Raw genomic sequence first — 19,599 nt, forward strand, 5'->3', positions numbered from 1 at the left:
AAATGATTTTTATTTGTTTCTGCTTTAGGAAAAATTGAAAGTGAATTGATGAGAGCATGAATCATTGGGAAAAAAACCTTTTGTCTTTGTAATAGTCCCAAATTAGGGAAAATGGACTTATATAAAGTTTTTATAATAGAAAGGAAGATATATATGCTAGAACGAAAGAAGAACCACTGGAACTTTGAAACTAAGCAATCTGAAAGGGAATCGGAGGTGGCTCCAAGGTTTCTCTCTTGGGTACCTGGGTGAAGTCTTATAGAGGAATATTTCTGTGCTGTGCTGCAAACTGGAGTGTTAATCTCTCGGCCTCTGCTTTTTCATCTGCACTGATCTTTACTAGGAGTCAGGTCTTTCCTTGCAGACTATGAGCTTTGTTGATTAAAATAATTTAAATGTTTTTTTCCCAGCTTCTTTTCACATCCCTTCTTTCTTCATTCATTTGTATCTAAATGATATTTCATAAATTCTCTGAAGTAAAATGGTTTATCCATCCTTGTATTTGGATGGAGTCCTGTGAAAAAGAACGTTTGTAAATGCCTTTGTTATCATGATGCTAAGAAGTACAAAGAAAGTAACCACAGGATAAGTGAAGAGCTCTCAGGAAGAATACATTTTGAGTGTGTATATGTGAGGTATTGTGGGCATACAATTAATGCTGTGATTTATAATCCATCGTAACTGGGTTGTTAGAATCAGTGAAAAGACACATTCATCTTTTCAGTTGTGTTACTAGTAACTATATATATTTGAATACATTGGCTATAGTAATATATATTATAATATGTATATCATATATGTGACATATAAGATAATATATTTGATAATTATATATAGATAATATTGATTTATACAACAAATAATATTTTAATTATACAGCTTATTGGTTAGATGTAATCACTGATTTTATTATTAACAGTTGTATGGTATTCAAAATTTGCAATAGTTCAAATGAGTTAATAAATATAGCCTTTGCCTTCATTGAGTTTAATAAGATACACAGGTAAGTAAACATAACATGATATTTTACTGAAAGTATTTCTGATGGTGTTACTTACTTATTTTTTCTCAGAATTGAAGTACAGAAAAGCATGGCAGCACAAAGAGGATGTAAGAAAAAGGATAGAAATTAAGCTAGAGTCTACATAGAAAGGTTAGATTTTTTTTTTTTTTTTTTTTTGTCCTATAGGAGGAACAAGTGAAAGTGAACCTATGCTAAGCCATACAGTCAGGAAGCATCTTCGGAAAACCAGACTTGAATTACTCCACAAAGAATATGAGGTAAATACTAAGTAAATGTTAAATAATGACAGCATTGAATTCTAGGTAAAACTGAGCTATCAGTCTGGACTTCTTAGAGTAAGTATCCAGTGAAATCTTATGTTAAATGCCAGTTTAAAAATATCTTATTTGATAAATTCTTTTTTCTTTTCCTGTTTCAAATAGGGAAACAGATGGAAACATTTCCTCTTTTTCTTGCTTTTAATTTTAAATTTGTGCTCAACAGAAACATCATTTTTTAAGTTGCTCCCTCAAGAAGTTGGGAGATAAAGGAAACTCTCATGTAGAAGTCAGTCTTCCAACCCCATGAGGCATTATGAATGCAAACAAGTACTATAACCTTCATTCTGTCTTTGTTTCTACCTGTAAATTCACTGCTAATTATAAGTCTGATAAGTTTTGGTAAAGAAAATATACTTATGTCAGCTACTGACAAAGAGATTTTGGTTTGAGATATGCTATTGCTTAATTCTTTTTTTTTGTTTTTTTTGCATGTTTTAAAAAACATTTTTTAATTGTTTGTTGAATTTTTAAAACATGTTTTAAAAAAATTATGTATATTTAAGGTGTAAAACATGTTTTGATATACATGGTGAAGTGATGACTTCAGTCAAACTAATTAGCATAGCCATCTCCTCACATAGTTACTTTTTCTGTGTGTGTGTGTGGTGAGGGCACCTGAAATCTACTCAGCAGTGTCCAGTAGATAGTACAATATTATTACCTGTAGTCATCATGCTATACAGGAGGTCTCTAGACTATCTCTAGCTGCAACTCTGTACCCCTTTAACCATCTTCCTGTTTCTCCCACCTCCCCATTTCCCCCACCTTCCATGCTTGGTAACCACTGTTTAACTCTGCTTTTATGTGTTTGACTCTTTAGATTCCACATATATGTGAGATCATGCAGTTGTTTTCTGCATGTGATTTGACATGTAGGTGATTTGACATGGTGATAGAATTTTTTCTAAATTAGCTTCATGCTAATGGATATATATACTTTTGAATAAACATTAAGTCCAGTTGTCATTTTATATTGACTAAATGGGATAATATTGCTCTCTTCCTTTGACACAAAATATCTTTAAATTACACTACATAAATGGAAACCAGTTCAGCTGCTTCAAAAAATTTTTGAAATAGGGCATAGATAAATGACTGAATAAATGTTCATTCATATGTGTTTTCTTGTTTATATTTATTCATTAATTTATTCAAACAAGTAAAGCTCTTTTCTCATTTTATAATGCATTTAACTCAAAACATAATTTAAAATAGTAAATAGTTCTATCTGTGTTAAAACTAAAATGTATTCTTATTTATGTAATTAATATTTATCACACTTAGATACTAATCAAATTAATGCTTTAGGAGATTGCTGGCATGTTGAAGTTATTTTCTGAGAACAGAATTCCTAACAATTTTAGTTTAATGTGAAATATTCATTATAGATGAATAAATGGTATCACAGAAGAGAGTTCTAGCCCCAAATGTTTCATTGCTGGATTCAAGGTGGTTCTACATGGGGAAAACTAATATTTGAAATAGTCACAGCGATAGTTAAAGAGCTAGAATGTAGAAGAGTTCAAAATAACAGGTATTATTCTGATGTGGAAGGTGAAAGGACATGGTATATAGTTTTACTTCTATATGAAGCAAAAAAGAGACGTCAGCCAAAACTACAGATTACCTTGATCAAAACTGTATTTTTAAATGCACCTTGCTGCTACTGCTGCTAAGTCGCTTCAGTCATGTCCGACTCTGTGCGACCCCATAGACGGCAGCCCACCAGACTCCACCATCCCTGGGATTCTTCAGGCAAGAACACTGGAGTGGGTTGCCATTTCCTTCTCCAATGCATGAAAGTGAAAAGTGAAAGTGAAGTCGCTCAGTCGTGTCCGACTCTTCGCGACCCCAGGCTGCTCTTCCATCCATGGGATTTTCCAGGCAAGAGTACTAGAGTGGGGTGCCATTGCAGTCTCCAAATGCCTAAAGGAATTAAACATGCCTCAGAATTTTCTTCTGAGGAATCTACTTCCTTGTTGAATTCATGTGACTTTTCAAATTTTCTGAATATTTTAAATGGGATTAAAGATTTGACATTTTTGTCTTTTTAAATCACGAACGATCATTGAATTAAAAGCAATAGAGGTGCCAATTTTTATCAGTCAAAATACATTTTGAGAATTTCAGCTATGTGTGACGACTTTCTGTCTACAAAGTTATTCTGATACATAAAGAATCTATGTATCTACAGGATTTTTAATGTAAATTTTGAAAACACGTCGACTTCACTCTAGCGTGTGTATGTGTTTAGTGTCTGTGTCTACCTGATGGCTGTGCAATGCTTTTTCAGGATGAAATAGATTGTCTGCAGAAAGAGGTAGACGAGCTTAAGAGTAAAAACCTCAGCTTGGAATCACAGATCAAGACTATTCTGGATCCTTTAACCTTGATGCAGGGCAACCAGAATGAAGATAAACTTCCAGTTGCAGATAATCCAAGTAAAATTGACCCAGAAACTGTAGCAGAGTGGAAGAAAAGGCTTAGAACAGCTAATGAAATCTATGAAAAAGTGAAAGATGATGTGGATAAGCTCAAAGAGGTAAGTTGTTGTGTTTAAAATTCTGTAGTATTTTAAGTACCTTCAAAAGAATAAATAGCCATACTATTTTGAGTCATCCTTTAGAAGATTTGGGGAGAAAGGACAAATCCCTGGGTGAGCATTTATAAACAATAAGAAAACTTTTTCTCCTTAAATCTTATTAGCTGCCAAGAAATATCAGGTAGTCCTATTTGTGACTGTAATTGGAGACTTTGTAGTGCCTCTGTATGAGTTTACATCTTCTTGTGGAAGAACGACATCAGTTTAAAGGATGTGTTTCTATTTCCCCCTCTTTGTGATTTGGCTTCCTTTTTTTAAAAAGCTTATGTCAGTAACTGCCAAATATGCATAAAGACAGACCTGTCCATTTCCCTACCTATAAAATGGAAGGTTTGGACCATCTTTTTTCTAGCACTCCCTTTCTCTGAAGTTTTAATATTGTAAATAGTTAAAGACTTACTAATTCCAAGAGAACTGTGAGTGATGGCTTTAGACTACTCCACGCAAAAGAATATTGAGAGGCAATTTAATTTTTTCAGTTATTCATCCACACAAGAAGATAAAGCATAGGTGAAAAGGGTAGACCTCTAGGATTTTCCAGTCTAGGAAAGGAGATGAAATCCATGGCATCAGCATTTGATGTAGAGCTGTGCTGGCCAGAGGGACTAGCCTTTTGTCTTGGCTTCAGGTTTATCCACAGTGGAGGCCTGTTGTGCTGAACAGAGATGGGTTTGTGGTATCCAGGTTCATAGCCCCCTATTCAACCTATCTGCATTCTCTTAAAATACTGTTACTGTGCTGAACTGCTGACTTCCACCTCCTGAAATCATTAGTGCTCTACATATTTTAGAGATGCGCTGCCACATACTGGCTCTCTGATCCTCAATGAGATGAAGTAGCAGAGAATTATCTGCAATTTAGTGTGAATACTAAGTCGAATTGCATACCCACGTATAAAATAAATGCCATTTGGGCTCAGGAAGGCCAAGATGAGACAAAGTTGGGAACATAGTGCTTTAAGAGAAAAAAGAAACTAGGGATGTAATTGCACTGAGTTTGCTACAAGTCTAGGGGAAGTGTGTTGTTCCTTTGGTTTATAGTGGCCACCATTACCGTGTTAGTTTGAGAAGAGAAGAGGACATGGAAAGCAAAGGTAGCTGAGAAGTCACAGTGATTATCAATCAGCCATGTCCTCATTAACTGTCCTTGAACTATCAGCAAGTTCTGTATGGTTTCTTTTATATTATTGAATTTCATTAAAATATTTGGCAATAAATGCTTCTTAGAGCATGAAGATATGTATGAAAACTCTGAGTTTATAAGAGTGGTATAAGGAAAAAAAGAGAGTGGTATAAGGGATGTATGTAAAAGGAAAGTACATAAAATACAGTTTTTCTTTGTTCTTTTAAAGATCATATGTTAAATTCAATACCCAAAGTTACCTTGAGACCTCACAATTATTTGAGATACTTGAAAAGCCCATTTTGAATACCTAGTGAAGGAATTAGGTAGAACTAGGCAATAAACTGGAACATAAACTAAAAAAAATGGACTGCAGAGGCAAAACTTGAATGCAAAATACAAAATAACAGCATATTATAAAACAAATATAGGAATGCTGAAGATTCAGAATAAAGGACTACCTAGATTAAGTGAAATGGACTTTTTTCCTCATGTTTCCAAGACAAGTGAGTTTTGAACCATTATGAAGCCAATGTTGAGATTGCAAAGTATAATAGTTAGCTGAAGTCTTTATTACTCTCTTAGTTGCAACAAATAGGCAGGACTCTCCCCTTTGTAACTTTACCCATCCAGTTCTGAACTTGAAAATATCTCTGATAATTGAGGGTTAGCCAGCCCATAAAGAGAATCTTAGAAAGCCTCAGGACTGGTGAGAGACCTTGTCAAGGGGGATGGGGAAAAGAAATCAAATGAGGTTCTAATTTAAGCTTGTCATTCATCATCAGAAAGCATTCACTAAGTGCCTCCTCTTACAGTGCTATGCTTGAGGGCTTAATTCATTGTGTGTGTGTGTGTGTGTGTGTGTGTGTTTGTTTGTGTATGAAGAACTATATTACCTTTCCTATGTCTTCAGAGGGGCAGTAATGGTGTTTATCAGTCACTTAAAGAATTAACTCTACACAGTCCTGGTTGGTTTGCATCCATGAAGATAAGCAGGTACTCAGAATCCAAAAGGAACCTGGATACATCTGAGAGAGTGAGATTGGGTGTTGAAAAGAGTGTCCTCCGTCCTACTTCTCTTGTCACCCTCTTGGGGCATTTGTGTGTGGATGGGCAAGTAATATAGTCAAGAATTCTAGAAATTATTGGTCAGATTTTTAAAATCTATATTCAGATTTTCTTAGTTTAAACCTTTTTGTTGACAGTTGTTCTGACACTTTGAATGTTAATAGTCAGACAATGAATTTCTCTTGCTAGGTTAGTGAGATTGGTTCCTAGCCTAGGGAGTCTTATTTTTTGTTGGAATTCAGAAACAATGACTAGCAGATTTAAAAGAAGTCACTTCTAAGAAGATTCTACAACAGACACTCTACTTTTGGGGCTGCCCAGGATCTATATTCAGAGAAGGCAGTGGCAACCCGCTCCAGTACTCTTGCCTGGAAAGTCCCATGGACGGAGGAGCCTGGTGGGCTGCAGTCCATGGGATTGCAGAGTCGGACACGACTGAGTGACTTCCCTTTCACTTTTCACTTTCATGCATTGGAGAAGGAAATGGCAACCCACTCCAGTGTTCTTGCCTGGAGAATCCCAGGGACGGGGGAGCCTGGTGGGCTGCTGTCTATGGAGTCGCACAGAGTCAGACACGACTGAAGCGACTTAGCAGCAGCAGCAGCAGGATCAATATTGACCCTCTAGATTTTCTAGCAATAAATATTTTGTCAGGCAGTTTTTAGGTATCATGCAACTCAAAGAAGGAAATCATACTTGCGATTAAAAAAAAAATCAAAAGAGAATCCATACTTATTAGAAAATATTGATCCAAGAAGTTGTGAGCCAGAGCATTTGGGAAAGCCATTTTGAAGGAAGCAGGCAAGTAGTTTAATGATATTGGATATGTTATCACTAAAAACTTTTAAAATAGCAACCAAAAATCAATCTCATAATGCAAGATACTTAACCATTAGTTTTGTGAATAATTGCATGTGGTATATTGTTACCATGCTTAGAGTATTCAGTTATATGAAAAAGGAAAAAAAAATTTGCCGTTAGTTTAGTCCCTTAACGACTCTAAGCTAACTAACATAGCTCCGTTTATTTCCCTGGATAGAATATTTGCAAAGTGCTTGGGGAATTTGGATTAAAATGTGTGATCATGTTCAGTTTCCCAAGTCACTCCCAATGGTGGTTTTAAGTTTCTGAAGACATGCTCTAGTATTCAGTTTTTTCATACTGTTGCTCTGAAAAATACAGATGGCTCATGTCATAATTTTTACACATTTGTTTTTAACGTGTGCTTAATTATTTTCAACACTTTTTTTTTAAGGCAAATAAAAAATTGAAATTGGAAAATGGTGGCCTGGTGAGGGAGAATTTGCGACTGAAAGCTGAAGTTGATAACAGATCACCTCAGAAGTATGTATTTTGCTCATAGAGCAGTATTTCAGGTTATGTCAATGTTTTAGAATAAGCTGCTGTTACATTATATTTTTCATTGGATTCTTTGTTGAAACATGTGAGTTTAAGTAGAATGTCTTACCTGTAAATGTCAAGTGTATACTTAGGTTATTGGTAAAATCTTAGTCTCAGTTAATGCTAATGTCGGAAGAAAGGATTTCCTTCTTATCCTTTTTCCTTACCTAATTATCAAGAGGTTTGTTTTACGTGACCTAAGACTGGTGAGCCTCCACTTGGTTTTACATATAACTGTTTAATGATCCTAACAAAGAATAGGGAGACTAATATGATGCCTTTTGGACATTTTTTGAAATAATCTTAATGATAGTTAAAATTCATCCATTGCTTTGTCTTTACCATGTACAACAACCTGTGACATAGAACTACTATTATTCTCCATTTACAGATGATAAAATGGAGGTATAGAGATCAAATTAAGTTTTCTAAATCTTCACAGCTAGTAAGTGGTGGAAATAGGATTCGAACCCAGGTAGTCCAGCCCCAGAGCTGTGCTCTGTCACATCACACTGAAAGCTGTTACACTCCCCATTACCCTAAAAAGCCTGTCCGAAATAGAATTTAAGGCTTCATTTGTTGAATTTTGTACTGATTTGAACTGTGCAATTAAATGAATTCTTTGATGATGGGGATATTTTCACTCCATTCCAAAAGATACAAGATTGCAAAATTTTGAACAGTTAGTTTAAAATGCTAAGAAACAGTTGAGAATTAAGACTTGAAGATTAAGAGAAGATGAGAGACTGCACTTGAGGTTGTTATTGTTCTAGGGGAAAAAAAAATTACAAGTGAAAAGAAAATGTGACCCCCCCATCCCTCTGAGGAGTGGCATATCAGAACTCCACACTTTCTTCCTGTCCAGCCATTTTCTCCTAATGGAAAAAGACAAGAAAGGCATAAACAAACATTGGAAATTTATCCTACCAGAAGTAGTTCTCTACTTGTCATTTGAAAAGGAGAAAATATTGCCTTCAGTAAAACCAACTGTGGTATCAGGAAATGGTAGAAGTAAACCATAATTACTCAAAGCAGAGATAACTAACCAATAGAGAAAGAAGCATAGCTTTTACTTTTAAATAGTTCCTTCCCCTGTGCTCTCCAAGCTCATTTTTCTTTTCACTTCAGATAATGTCCTACTTTGATGAATTAGTGAAATAAGCTTAGGAAGTGTTGCCGTTAATATATGGTGGTTTGAATCTCTGCTCTTCTTATTTATTGGCAGCTCGCCTTGCCAGTCATAATAATGTTTATCCATTAGCCATTTCCCACAGCAGGCTGAATGGAACTAAAGCCATTTTGTTCGTAGCTTTTATTTCTTGAAAAGTTGCCCACCAGACTTCAGATTTAGCACTAGCCACCAGGATGTGTGTTTTTAAATATCCTTGATTCCTACCTGATAAGCAACTGAAGAATCTCACCTAAAGAAACCTCACCTCTGTCTGTTTTCACAAGCAGTCACACTTCTGAATCTCATATAACTTTGTGATTTGCTGTCTTTAGCTTCCATTGCTTCCCTTCAGGGCAAGGGAACAGGTTCACTTAAAAAACGATTTGAACTGACCCCTGTTCCAGATCAATGTGCAGTGTGTTGAGGTATTAAAAGTATAGCATTTGATTTATAGCCCTGTTTACCTCTGCATCACCAAGCCCTAGTGGGAGGCAGAGAGAAGCTGACCACAGCTGAAAATACCCAAATCTGGTTCACTTGAGGAGCGCTCCTGTTTTTATTGTGAAAACAGTATGAAATTTCGAGAGTTCAGAAGTAAATGCAAGCAAACGGAAGCCATCCGTTCCACTTCATTTCCTTGATTAGGAAGTGTCTTGACAAATTACTTTTCTCCTCTACTCGGTTAGTTGTCAAGGTGTACTTTTTATATACGTGGCCTGAGTGTCTAATGTATCTTTCAGGTTGTTCAGACATACTCTATGAATCAGGCAGAAGAGAGCTTTAAAATTTAGATACTAGAACGGGAAAAAAATTAGGAAGGTATATTTGTTAGCTTGGGCTGCCATAACAAATATATAGACAGGGTGGCTTAAGCATTGGAAATTTATTTGCTTATAGTTCTGGAATCTAGAAATCCCAGGTCAAGGTTCAGCAGTTTAGGTTTCTGGCAAGGGCTCTCTTTTTGACTTGCAGACAGCCGCCTTCTCACTGTGTCTTTGCATGTCAGAGAGAGAGTGTGTACTCTGGTCTCTCTCCTTATGGGGCACCAGTCCTGTTAGATTAAGGCCTCCTCTTTATGGTCTCATTTAACTTTAATTACCTCCTAAAGACCCTGTCTCTAAATATAGTCATGCTGAGGGTTAGGGCTTCAACAAATGAATTTGGTGGGGGGGTGGGGGAGAATGGGAATACAATTCAGTCCATGGCAGAAGGTATTTATTTTAAGGACTTGCGGGGTGCTCTGTTGCTTAGTTGTGTCCAACTCTCTCTGACCCCATGAACTGTAGCCCACCAGGCTCCTCTGTCTATGGAGATTCTCAGGCAAGAATACTGGAGCAGGTTGCCATTTCCTCCTATAGGGGATCTTCCTGACCCAGGGATTGAACCCGCATCTCCATGTCTCCTGCATTGGCAGGCGGGTTCTTTATCACTACGCCACCTGAGAAGCCCCCCTTTTAGGACACTCAAGCAAATAGCATGCTGTTGCCCCAAAACTAGACTACAGTCCAGTGTGAACAAAGGGGACTTAGACATTTACATTGATTTCAAGTAAATAGTATTGTATAAAAACAGTGGTATAATCTTTAAAATGAAATCTGGATTATCATTTATCTCCTCTGCTATTGTTTTTCTAGTCTTTTACCCTCCATTATATTTAATCTCAATGTGTACCTGGATATTTTTCCTTTTTCAACTTTAGCTTGGAAACCCTTTTGTGCAGTGTGGCAGCTATCCCACTAAGCATACTCTTCTGGATTTCAATAATATCCATTCTGTTCTTTGTCAAAACTTCATTATCCTGATAGCTAAACTGGTGGTCCAGAAAAATGCAACTTTTTCTTTGACTTGATGTAGCCACTTCCTGAATTAGTCTCTCTCTTCTAATTTGTTTTACCTGAAGAAAACCATCTGCCTGCCCTTTCAGTTTTCTCTAACATGGACTTCTAAGAGAATCAGATTTGATATTCGGAACTCAAGAGGGGGTGATAATGTCTTTTAGTTTGCAAGACTGGTATGTGAAGAAAAGCCATTCTCCCAGCCAGCCCAGAAATACTGAAAGTTTATTTTCTTGACAGTATCCTAGATGCTTTGAACCATGCAAATTCTGTTTCTGACCCTTAAAGTTAGGTTCCCCTTACTATCTTGTACTTTCCCTTTTTAGCACATAATCACAATTACTAATAATTAGTGTTTTGTGTAATTATTTCGATGAATATTAAAGTTTTGTGTAACTATTCCAGTGAATTAAACCCTGAATATTCATTTGAGGGACTGAAGCTGAAGCTCCAATACTTTGGCCATCTGATGTGAAGAGCTGACTCGTTAGAAAAGACCCTGATGCTGGGAAAGATTTGAGGGCAGGAGGAGAAGCGGGTGACAGAGAATGAGATGGTTAGATAGCATCACCAACTTAATAGACATGAATCTGAGCAAACTCAAGGAGATAGTAAAGGACGGGGAAACTTGGAGTGCTACAGTCCATGAGGTTGCAAAGAGTCAGACATGATTTAGTGACTGAACAACTATTACTTATTTCATATTTTTCTGAGTGAGGGCTATAGTTTTATTCACTATTATAGCCATGCATTTTATAGAGTTCTGCTCCTAGTATATATCTGTTGAGTAAATGAATAAAAATGTAGCTCCTGAGAGAATTCCCCTTCCATTTTGCCAAAGATTTAATGAAGAAATTTAGTCATTTTTCCTCTTCCTCTTCTCCATCTCCCATTTAATGGGGGATCCCAAGAGTGTCACACCTCCACATAGTAAGAAACAAAAACAAGAAGCTGAAGGAAGGTAGAACTGCATTTCTCATATTCCTAAACTGTGCCTAGAAGTTTGGATATATTTGTCCTTGATAGAGTTAGGAGTTCCTCTTGATTTTTTAGCTTCAAATATTATGAAGCTTATTAATGACTTGTAAAGCATTTGAAAGTATTATGCCCTCTCTCTGAGGTTGCTCTGTTCAGTTGTGCCATTCTTTTTGCTCTAGTCTCACTGGGCAAAGTTTGTGTCATGTTGCCACCTATTTTGAGGCTTAAACAGAGCAGCTGGCCCATGCCCTTAGCTTCTAACTTATGTTAATAGTGTAGGGTATGAAATATATATGTACATATACAAAATTTTGTATACATAGAATTGCATAGGTCATTTAAATCAAACTTGGTTATAATTGGATTAATAATGGCTTTCCATTCTATAATTATGTATTTGGTAATGTTATTGTATCTTTAGTGAGACCTGTGGGTTTGATAGTGTTTCCCTGCAAGCATCATTTTTACTGCCCAGCAACCCTAAGACTTATCATTATGGACCAGTTTTTACCCATGCCTCAGCAACTTCCCTTTCACGCATTGGAGAAGGAAATGGCAACCCATTCCAGTATTCTTGCCTGGAGAATCCCAGGGACAGAGGAGCCTGGTGGGCTGCTGTCTATGGGGTCGCACAGAGTCGGACACAACTGAAGCCACTTAGCAGGTAGCAGGTAGCAGCAACTTCTGGAGGAAGATGAATGCTCCAGATACTCCTGGGTGGTGATCAGTATTCTATTAGGACACGAAAAGAAGTGTTCTGAGGAGGACAGAATAGACTTCATAAATCATAAGCTGTTCGTTCTTCCCCTCTTGCTGTGTTTGTGCGTTCCTTGAGCCGTCTCATCAGCTCCCATGGCTTTAATAATCATTTTCTTACTATGTCAACGATTACAAAATAAAATCTAAATCATTGGCCTTGCCTTTTCTCCGAAACTGTAGATTCATGTTTCCATCTGTCTATTTTATACTTTCACTCAAGATCCTGTACCTTAAATTCACTGCAAAGCACAAGAGTTAAATAAATGCCTAATTCTGGAGACAGACTACCTGGATTCAAGTTTCCCTTCTTCTACTCTCTCCTTCCCCTGCCCAATTCAATTTTTGCTATACTCAAAATGGTTTTTTATGAAGTGTAAATCACGCTATTAAATCTCTTATCTGAAACTGTCCAGTGTTTTCCTAAAATACAATCTGGACACTTTGCCAGCTAGTCACGATGCTTGCCTATTCCATCTCATCCCCATAGCTTATCCTGCTCTAGCCATACTGGCCACCTTCTGTTTCTAAAACATGCTAGAATTTTTTCCCTCTCTTAGAATGTCCACATCTTTATATGGCTCTCTCCCATTATCAGATTCAGAGAGGCTTTTCCTGATCATTCCATCTAAAGCAGTCCTCTGAAGTTGTCCCCATGACCTTTCTCTTGTGGAGTTTAGAATGGAGAAGACAGAACAAGAGATCAAGCAACTAAACAAACAAGTAATTTCAGACAGTAATAAGGGCTAAGAAGACAGGTAATACTGTAACATTGGTTGTGCATTAACTATGGGCTCTATTATATCTCAAGCTTTAACTCATTTAACCACCTCACCCACCTACTAGATAGGTACTACTACTAGCTCCATTTCACAAGATAAACACTGAAGTACAGAAAGTTTAAATATCTTCCCCCAAATCACAATGCTAGAAGGTACACAAAGCCAGAGTTCAGTTCTGGAGAGTCTGGCTCCAGAGTCTGCTAATAATCTTATGCTGTATTGCTTCACCGTGCCATGATTTTATCACTGCAGTTAAGACTGAGTCAGGAAGTAGAAGGTGCAGAAGCAGAGGGCCACTTCTTCCTAGCTTCCCCTCCCTCCTTCCCTCCCTTCGTTCCTTCCCTTTCTTTAACATTTAACCGTGGCTTTATGAGGTGAATGCTTGAAAATATTCAACAGGAAATTTAATTTACTCCGCACTAATGTTTGCAAATACATTGTTGCTGCTAAGTCGTTTCAGTCATGTCCGACTCTGTACGACCCCATAGACGGCAGCCCACCAGGCTTCTCCGTCCCTGGGATTCTCCAGGCAAGAATACTGGAGTGGGTTGCCATTTCCTTCTCCAATGCATGAAAGTGAAAGTGAAGTCACTCAGTTGTGTCCGACTCTTAGTGACCCCATGGACTGCAGCCTACCAGGCTCCCCCATCCATGGGATTTTCCAGGCAAGAGTACTGGAGTGGGGTGCCATTGCCTTCTCCGAAATACATTGTTAGCAATTCTTAAATATTTCAAATCAACTAACTTGAAGTACAGAAGGCTTGTTCTCTAATAACTCTTCTAATAACTCTTCAGGTGACATGAAATCTGAATGAAGCCTATATGACTTGATTCTAGCCTTGCTGCCCATCTCCTTCACTTGCAAAACCCCAGCACCTGAAAGGCACCTGATACATACTTGTTGAGTAATTAAATAAACAGATAAATAACACTTGATAAATTACTTGACCTGTTGGAGCCATTAATTTTTAATGTAAAATGTGCATAATGTACCACTTTGAAGATGAAATAATTGTATGTCCTTGGCACACCACGTAGCACAGAGAACTGGTGGAGGTTTGTGTCTAAATAACTGGATCCATTATCCATCCCACGCTAGAGACTGTTTATCCTCTCGCTTTGTTTCTGTCCTCGTTAATGGCTTTACTACTTATCTGGTTGCCCGAGATAAAAACCTCAGTCTTCCTTTCCTGCGTTTTCCACCGCTTCTTCTCATCCCATTCCTTATTGTCCAGTATATTCTATCCTATCTATTAAATTCCTGTGTAATGCCTCTTCTTCTTGTTCCCACTAGTTTCGATCCACGTGATTTCATGCTTAGCCAATTTTAATAGCCCTCTGCCTCATTGCTCTTGTCCTGTCACAGCTCTGGAGCATTTGCTGTATGTTGCCTGAATTCTAGAATATAAATTTGATCATCTCACTCTTGTTAATAACCTTGGGAGATTTTCCATTTTTCGCAAATTGAAGGCCGGATTTCTTAGTATAGTACATGAGCCTCTTTACTGATAGGACTTTAGCGTGGCCTTCTTAGCTCCTCTCCAACCTTCCTCTTCATGTATGCTGCTGTGGCCCTGATGAATTTCTCACTGGGCCTGGATTTGCATGTGGTGACATGTACCTTTGCTCATGTCTTTTCCTTTGCCCCTGGTCCTCTCCATTAGCCTTTCATTTTTTATTCAGCTTGATGAATCCCTACCCATCCTTTGAGACTGAGCCCAGTTGTCATTTTGTCTATGAGACTCTCTTAAGATTTCCTGTTGTTCTTTTATTGTATTGTTTTAAGGATTATCAGTTCCATGACTGTCATGCTCAGTTAATCTTCCATCTCCTTGGAATTAAGACTTTTTTTTTGACCATGTCACATGGCTTGCAGGATGTTAATTCCCTGGCCAGGGATGGAACCCATGCCCCTGCAATGGAAGTACAGAGTTCTAACCACTGGACTGCCAGGGAATTCCCAAGACTCTTTTTGTGTGTGTGATGAACTCAGTGTGTATCTATATAAGTGTGTGTGTGTGTGTGTGTGTGTTTTCCCTCTGGGACATAGCAAAAGGACATAGCATTCTCACACTCTAATGCTTTACACTGCTGTTTGGAGGGAACTGACCGGGAATTAAGACTTGAGCTTTCTTGAAGCTTAAGGTATATAGGGTTTAAGAAGGCAGAGAGAGTTTCCTGGCATTCTCCAAATGAGGAGAGCAGAGGGATTCCCTGAAGTCTTCCAAAATCATCCTAGAGATTGAGAGTTTGAAAGAGGAAAAGAGGAGACAGTGTCAGGGCTTATATTTTGAGTCTGAGCCTCCTCAGTTGAACAGGTTTTCCTGCCCTTACCCGTCTCCATGCTGACTGTGAGCTGCGCCCCTTCCTAGTTCACAGTTCTAAACTCCTCCTCAACTGTGTCTCAAGACATGCCACCAGTACCACGCCTGGCTTTCAGCTTCCTCAGCAACACCTCTGCTCTTGCAGGCCTTGGCTGTTCTCTCTTACCTGACCTTTTCTGGCCTTTTTTGTTTCTCATGATTCTGCTCTGACAAACACAATGATTCCTGGTATTTGACCCCAGCCTGATCTGCTGACTGATTCTGCTATGCCCTTTGGTTTTCCCGGAAGGGGAACTTGTAGACTGTCAGGGGAGCCTGATGATACCCTGGGGCCAGACTGTGACAGCTGGGTGTGCTCAGGCCCCTCAGCCGCCTGAGGGGCCCTTCTCTGGATATTCAGCTAATTGGGGGTGGACAGTTACTGCAGTTTTCTGTCACCTTGTCTTTATTGTATTGATAAGATATTTTAGGAGCCTGCAGTGCATGCTAATGACTAAGCGGTAAGGTTGTCAGAAAGATTACGAACTGCTTGAGAACAAGGATAATGTCCTTTTGTTTTCTTCCTCATCACCCCTTAGCATATATTAGTCTTCAGTAACTGTCTCTGAGTAATAATTACAGTGGCTGGATCGCAGTTTTTTGTTTTATTTTGTTTTATATTATTTCTCATGCTGAGAGAGAGAGATTGCTTTAACTGTAGTGACAAATGTATAGATCGTATTAGTCCAGAGATTTTTAAGTATGCTTTTTTCCCCCAACCACAGTTGTATTCTTTTATACTATTGAGATTTTATTGTTGTTAAGGTTAGTATACTTTGGGGAAAGGTATGAAATCCTTTATTCCTCTGAGGACTGTAAAAAGATATGAAATAGCATGTCTCAAGATTCTCTCCTTCCATGAAAGATTAGGATCGCCATTTATGTCATGTCAACTTCAAGGCTGCTCTTAGAGGATAGAAAATTAGGGCATTCCTGTATGGAACTGAAATACATTTATCAAATAGAACGTAATGTATTTCACAGTAAAAAGAGTAGTCCATCTTCACAGGCAGCAAATACAGATGTGGGATGGCCCTTTTTAGAGACTTACCACAAAAGGAACTTATTCCTTTTCAATTTGCATATACTGTCCAACACTTGAGTGTTCTCTATTAAGAATTTCTAGGTAGAATTGAAGTGGCAGATGCATGATTAGTTTAATAAAATAAACATACACAAAAAAGCTGTCTTTAAAGTCGTGTTAGTAATATGAGCTATTATTTTAAATTTGGTTCTGTGTTTGAAAACTTGCAAATCCAGACACTGCCTTTATTTTTTGAGAGGTGGAAGAAAAAGGAATGGCTGCAAGGGCTGACCTCTGTCTTTAGGGAGGAACTGTGGCTTTTTTTTTTTTTAATTCTTGCAAATATTGGAGCACATTCTGTTTGGGGATAAAACTAAGATGCAGTATAGCATAGCTTATGTTTTTTATTCCTATTATACCCCTGTGTAAGTAAGTACTATGTGATGTTTAGGTCCTAAAATTTTTGCATTTAAAATTTTGCTCATTTCATCAGTAGCTTTGTTTCTTTGTAGTTGAAAATGCCTGCTGATTGTGCATCAGGTAGACAAGAAGATCATGTATGTTTTTTATACATAGAACAATTAAAGATGGAGCTTCCAGTTTATGATTCTAGTTCAAATTTAGTTTATATATCTCTGGTTAAAATAGTCACCCTTTTTGGGTTGGCATTTGCCAGGTTGATCTGTGCTACAGTTTCCTGGAAGGCCATTTTAATAAATGATCTTTGGCAGCTTGAAAATTCTCTTGAACTTAATGTCTAGAACATGATAGATGTTTGATAAATGTTTATTGGCTTTGTGCATTCAGATCTGAATGTCTTCCTACATCTTGTTATTTCCTCTCCATATTTCTATTAGCAAATGTATGTATTAATAAATATTACAACAGTGCTAGACTTGGCACTCAGTAGACATGCTAGCATTTTTACTACATCATAGTATAAAGAGGTGCCGATAATACTTAAGCAGGGGTCTCACGTTCAGGCATCTCGTGGTTTCATACATGGTATTTGGACTTAGACAGACTTGGCTTCCTGCTGCTTCCTTTCTGTATTACCTGGGACAAGAGACGAGTGCTTTAAGTATCTCGTTTTTTCATCCTTAAAATAAGAAACATAGATCTTGCTTCACAAAGGTGACATGACAGTATATGTCAAGCATATAGCAATGTGCTTGACACAGGTAAACTTCAGTAAGTGTGGCTGCTGCTGCTACTGTCACCGTCATTGGTTAGTCGTCACTTACACTGCTGTAGATTTACCTGTTACACTTTTGGTAATGTCCATCCCCAGAGTTCACTTTTATTTGTTTATTTGGATGTTGGGCCAGGGAATAGAAACATTGTTTGGAGTCCTCAGGAGGGAAGGTTTTTTCCCAGTTCTCTCTCAGTAGGCTTCATGTGGCTTAATAAATTTTTGTGGACTCAACTATTGTGACAGGATTGGCCATAGATAGTAACTTTTATGATTACCAAAGTCTCAAGGAATGTAGCATTTTCATAACTGAGTCTTTCATTTTAAACAGAGAAAACTCTCTTGAAGAAACCCTGGCAAGTCATTGGGTTCAGCAGTGGCTGAAAATGTCTAGGGCACTTCCCAAAGCTTCTCTTGTAGTTTAAAGACAGAACGCTCTCCCCAGTCCTGCCGTTACACCCAGAAGGATGAGAATAGATGTGGGTCACACACAGACAGGTCTTTGGGAGCGGGTGAGAGAAAGGCCCCCACCAGCAGATACAGTCTGGAGCTGCCTCAGTGCTGGCCCTCCCTGTGCGCCTTCCCTGGAATACGCCCCTCCCCATCCTCTCCACACATGCGCATGGCAAAGCACATGCTGGGACCTCTCCTTTCCTTCCTGCTTCTAGCCCAACTCAGGTCCCAAGGAGCTCCTATTACACACTACTCACTTAAGTTACATCTAATCAAAGAAAAACTCCAATATTTTGGCCACCTGATGTGAAGAACTGTCTCATTGTAAAACACCCCGATGCTGGGAAAGATTGAAGGCAGGAGGAGAAGGGGACGACAGAGGATGAGATAGTTGGATGCCGTTACCAAGTCTATGGACGGACATGAGTTTGAGTAAGCTCCGGGAGTTGGTGATGGAAAGGGAAGCCTGGTATGCTGCAGTCCTTGGGGTCACAAAGAGTCACACGATTGAGCGACTGAACTGAACTGAATCAAAGAGAGGCATTTTCAGACTTCAGGAATCTCCAGCTCACACATCATGCTTTATGATAAAATACTGAGGGAAGGGAACAATAGGAAGTTTTGTTCTCCTGAAGCTCTACCTTTCCTCCATGTTTAAAGTGAAGAAGATACTTGCCTGGTATCTCTGCAAGTCAGGGGATGAGAAGGTATGCAACTGCAGCTATGTAGCCAGGCAGCGCTACAATAAAATTTGCTCTATGACTGGGTCATTTTTTCTTAGGTATGTGTAATAGTTCTTTAAAAAACAATTGTTGAGACTCACTTAAGTTTACTTGGTTTTCCCACATACCAAGCATTACTTTAGTACAGGTAATCCTCACTTTCCATGTTGTATAGAACCATAACAATGACCACTGAACCTAAAACCATGCAAAGCAATCTTAATAATCAGTGAGAAAAATCACATTGTTCTATAAACTTTAATAATTTTATCAAAACATTGAATCTCTATAAATGTATATAAAGATGAAAAAATAGTAAAATTGATATCTATTTAGTACTTAATATTTATATAGAACAATGAATTATATATAGAAGCATTGAGAATTGGAATGTCATTTCTTTATTGAAAACTTATGGACAATAATTTGAATTGTGCTTGCCTTCTTATCATATAGCTTATGATAATAAAGGCAGTAATTTTTCTAACACTTCAACAAATTGTCATATTCCTAAGTTTGCGTCCGTAAGTTCGCCTTTCCCAGTTCCTCTGGCTTACCTAGGTTTTCTTCAATAGCAACAGTTTCAGCATTCCTACGGTCAGCTATTCTTCTCTATATTTCCGTTTGATTCTAACTTTCCTACTAGCATCACCAACTCAATGGACATGAGTTTGAGCAAGTTCCAGGAGTTGGGGATGGACAGGGAAGCCTGGTGTGCTGCAGTCCGTGGGGTCGCAAAGAGTCAGACACAGCTGAGCAACTCAGCTGACTGACTGACTGACTACT

The 19,599-nt window shown here is 38.1% G+C and overlaps 1 protein-coding gene across 1 annotated transcript in view; it reads left to right on the plus strand.

Annotated features, from left to right (window-relative positions):
- The window catches only part of OBI1 (ORC ubiquitin ligase 1), a 44,891-nt gene that overhangs the window by 17,061 nt on the left and 8,231 nt on the right, over positions 1-19,599 (plus strand). Inside the window, exons 3-5 of the mRNA XM_006052219.3 lie at positions 1,190-1,281; positions 3,638-3,886; positions 7,392-7,480. Coding sequence (XP_006052281.1) covers positions 1,190-1,281; positions 3,638-3,886; positions 7,392-7,480 — 430 coding nt within the window. The remainder of the gene's footprint in view (positions 1-1,189; positions 1,282-3,637; positions 3,887-7,391; positions 7,481-19,599) is intronic.

Source organism: Bubalus bubalis, chromosome 13, assembly GCF_019923935.1.
Source record: "Bubalus bubalis isolate 160015118507 breed Murrah chromosome 13, NDDB_SH_1, whole genome shotgun sequence".
In the NCBI taxonomy this organism is placed as follows: Eukaryota; Metazoa; Chordata; class Mammalia; order Artiodactyla; family Bovidae; genus Bubalus; species Bubalus bubalis.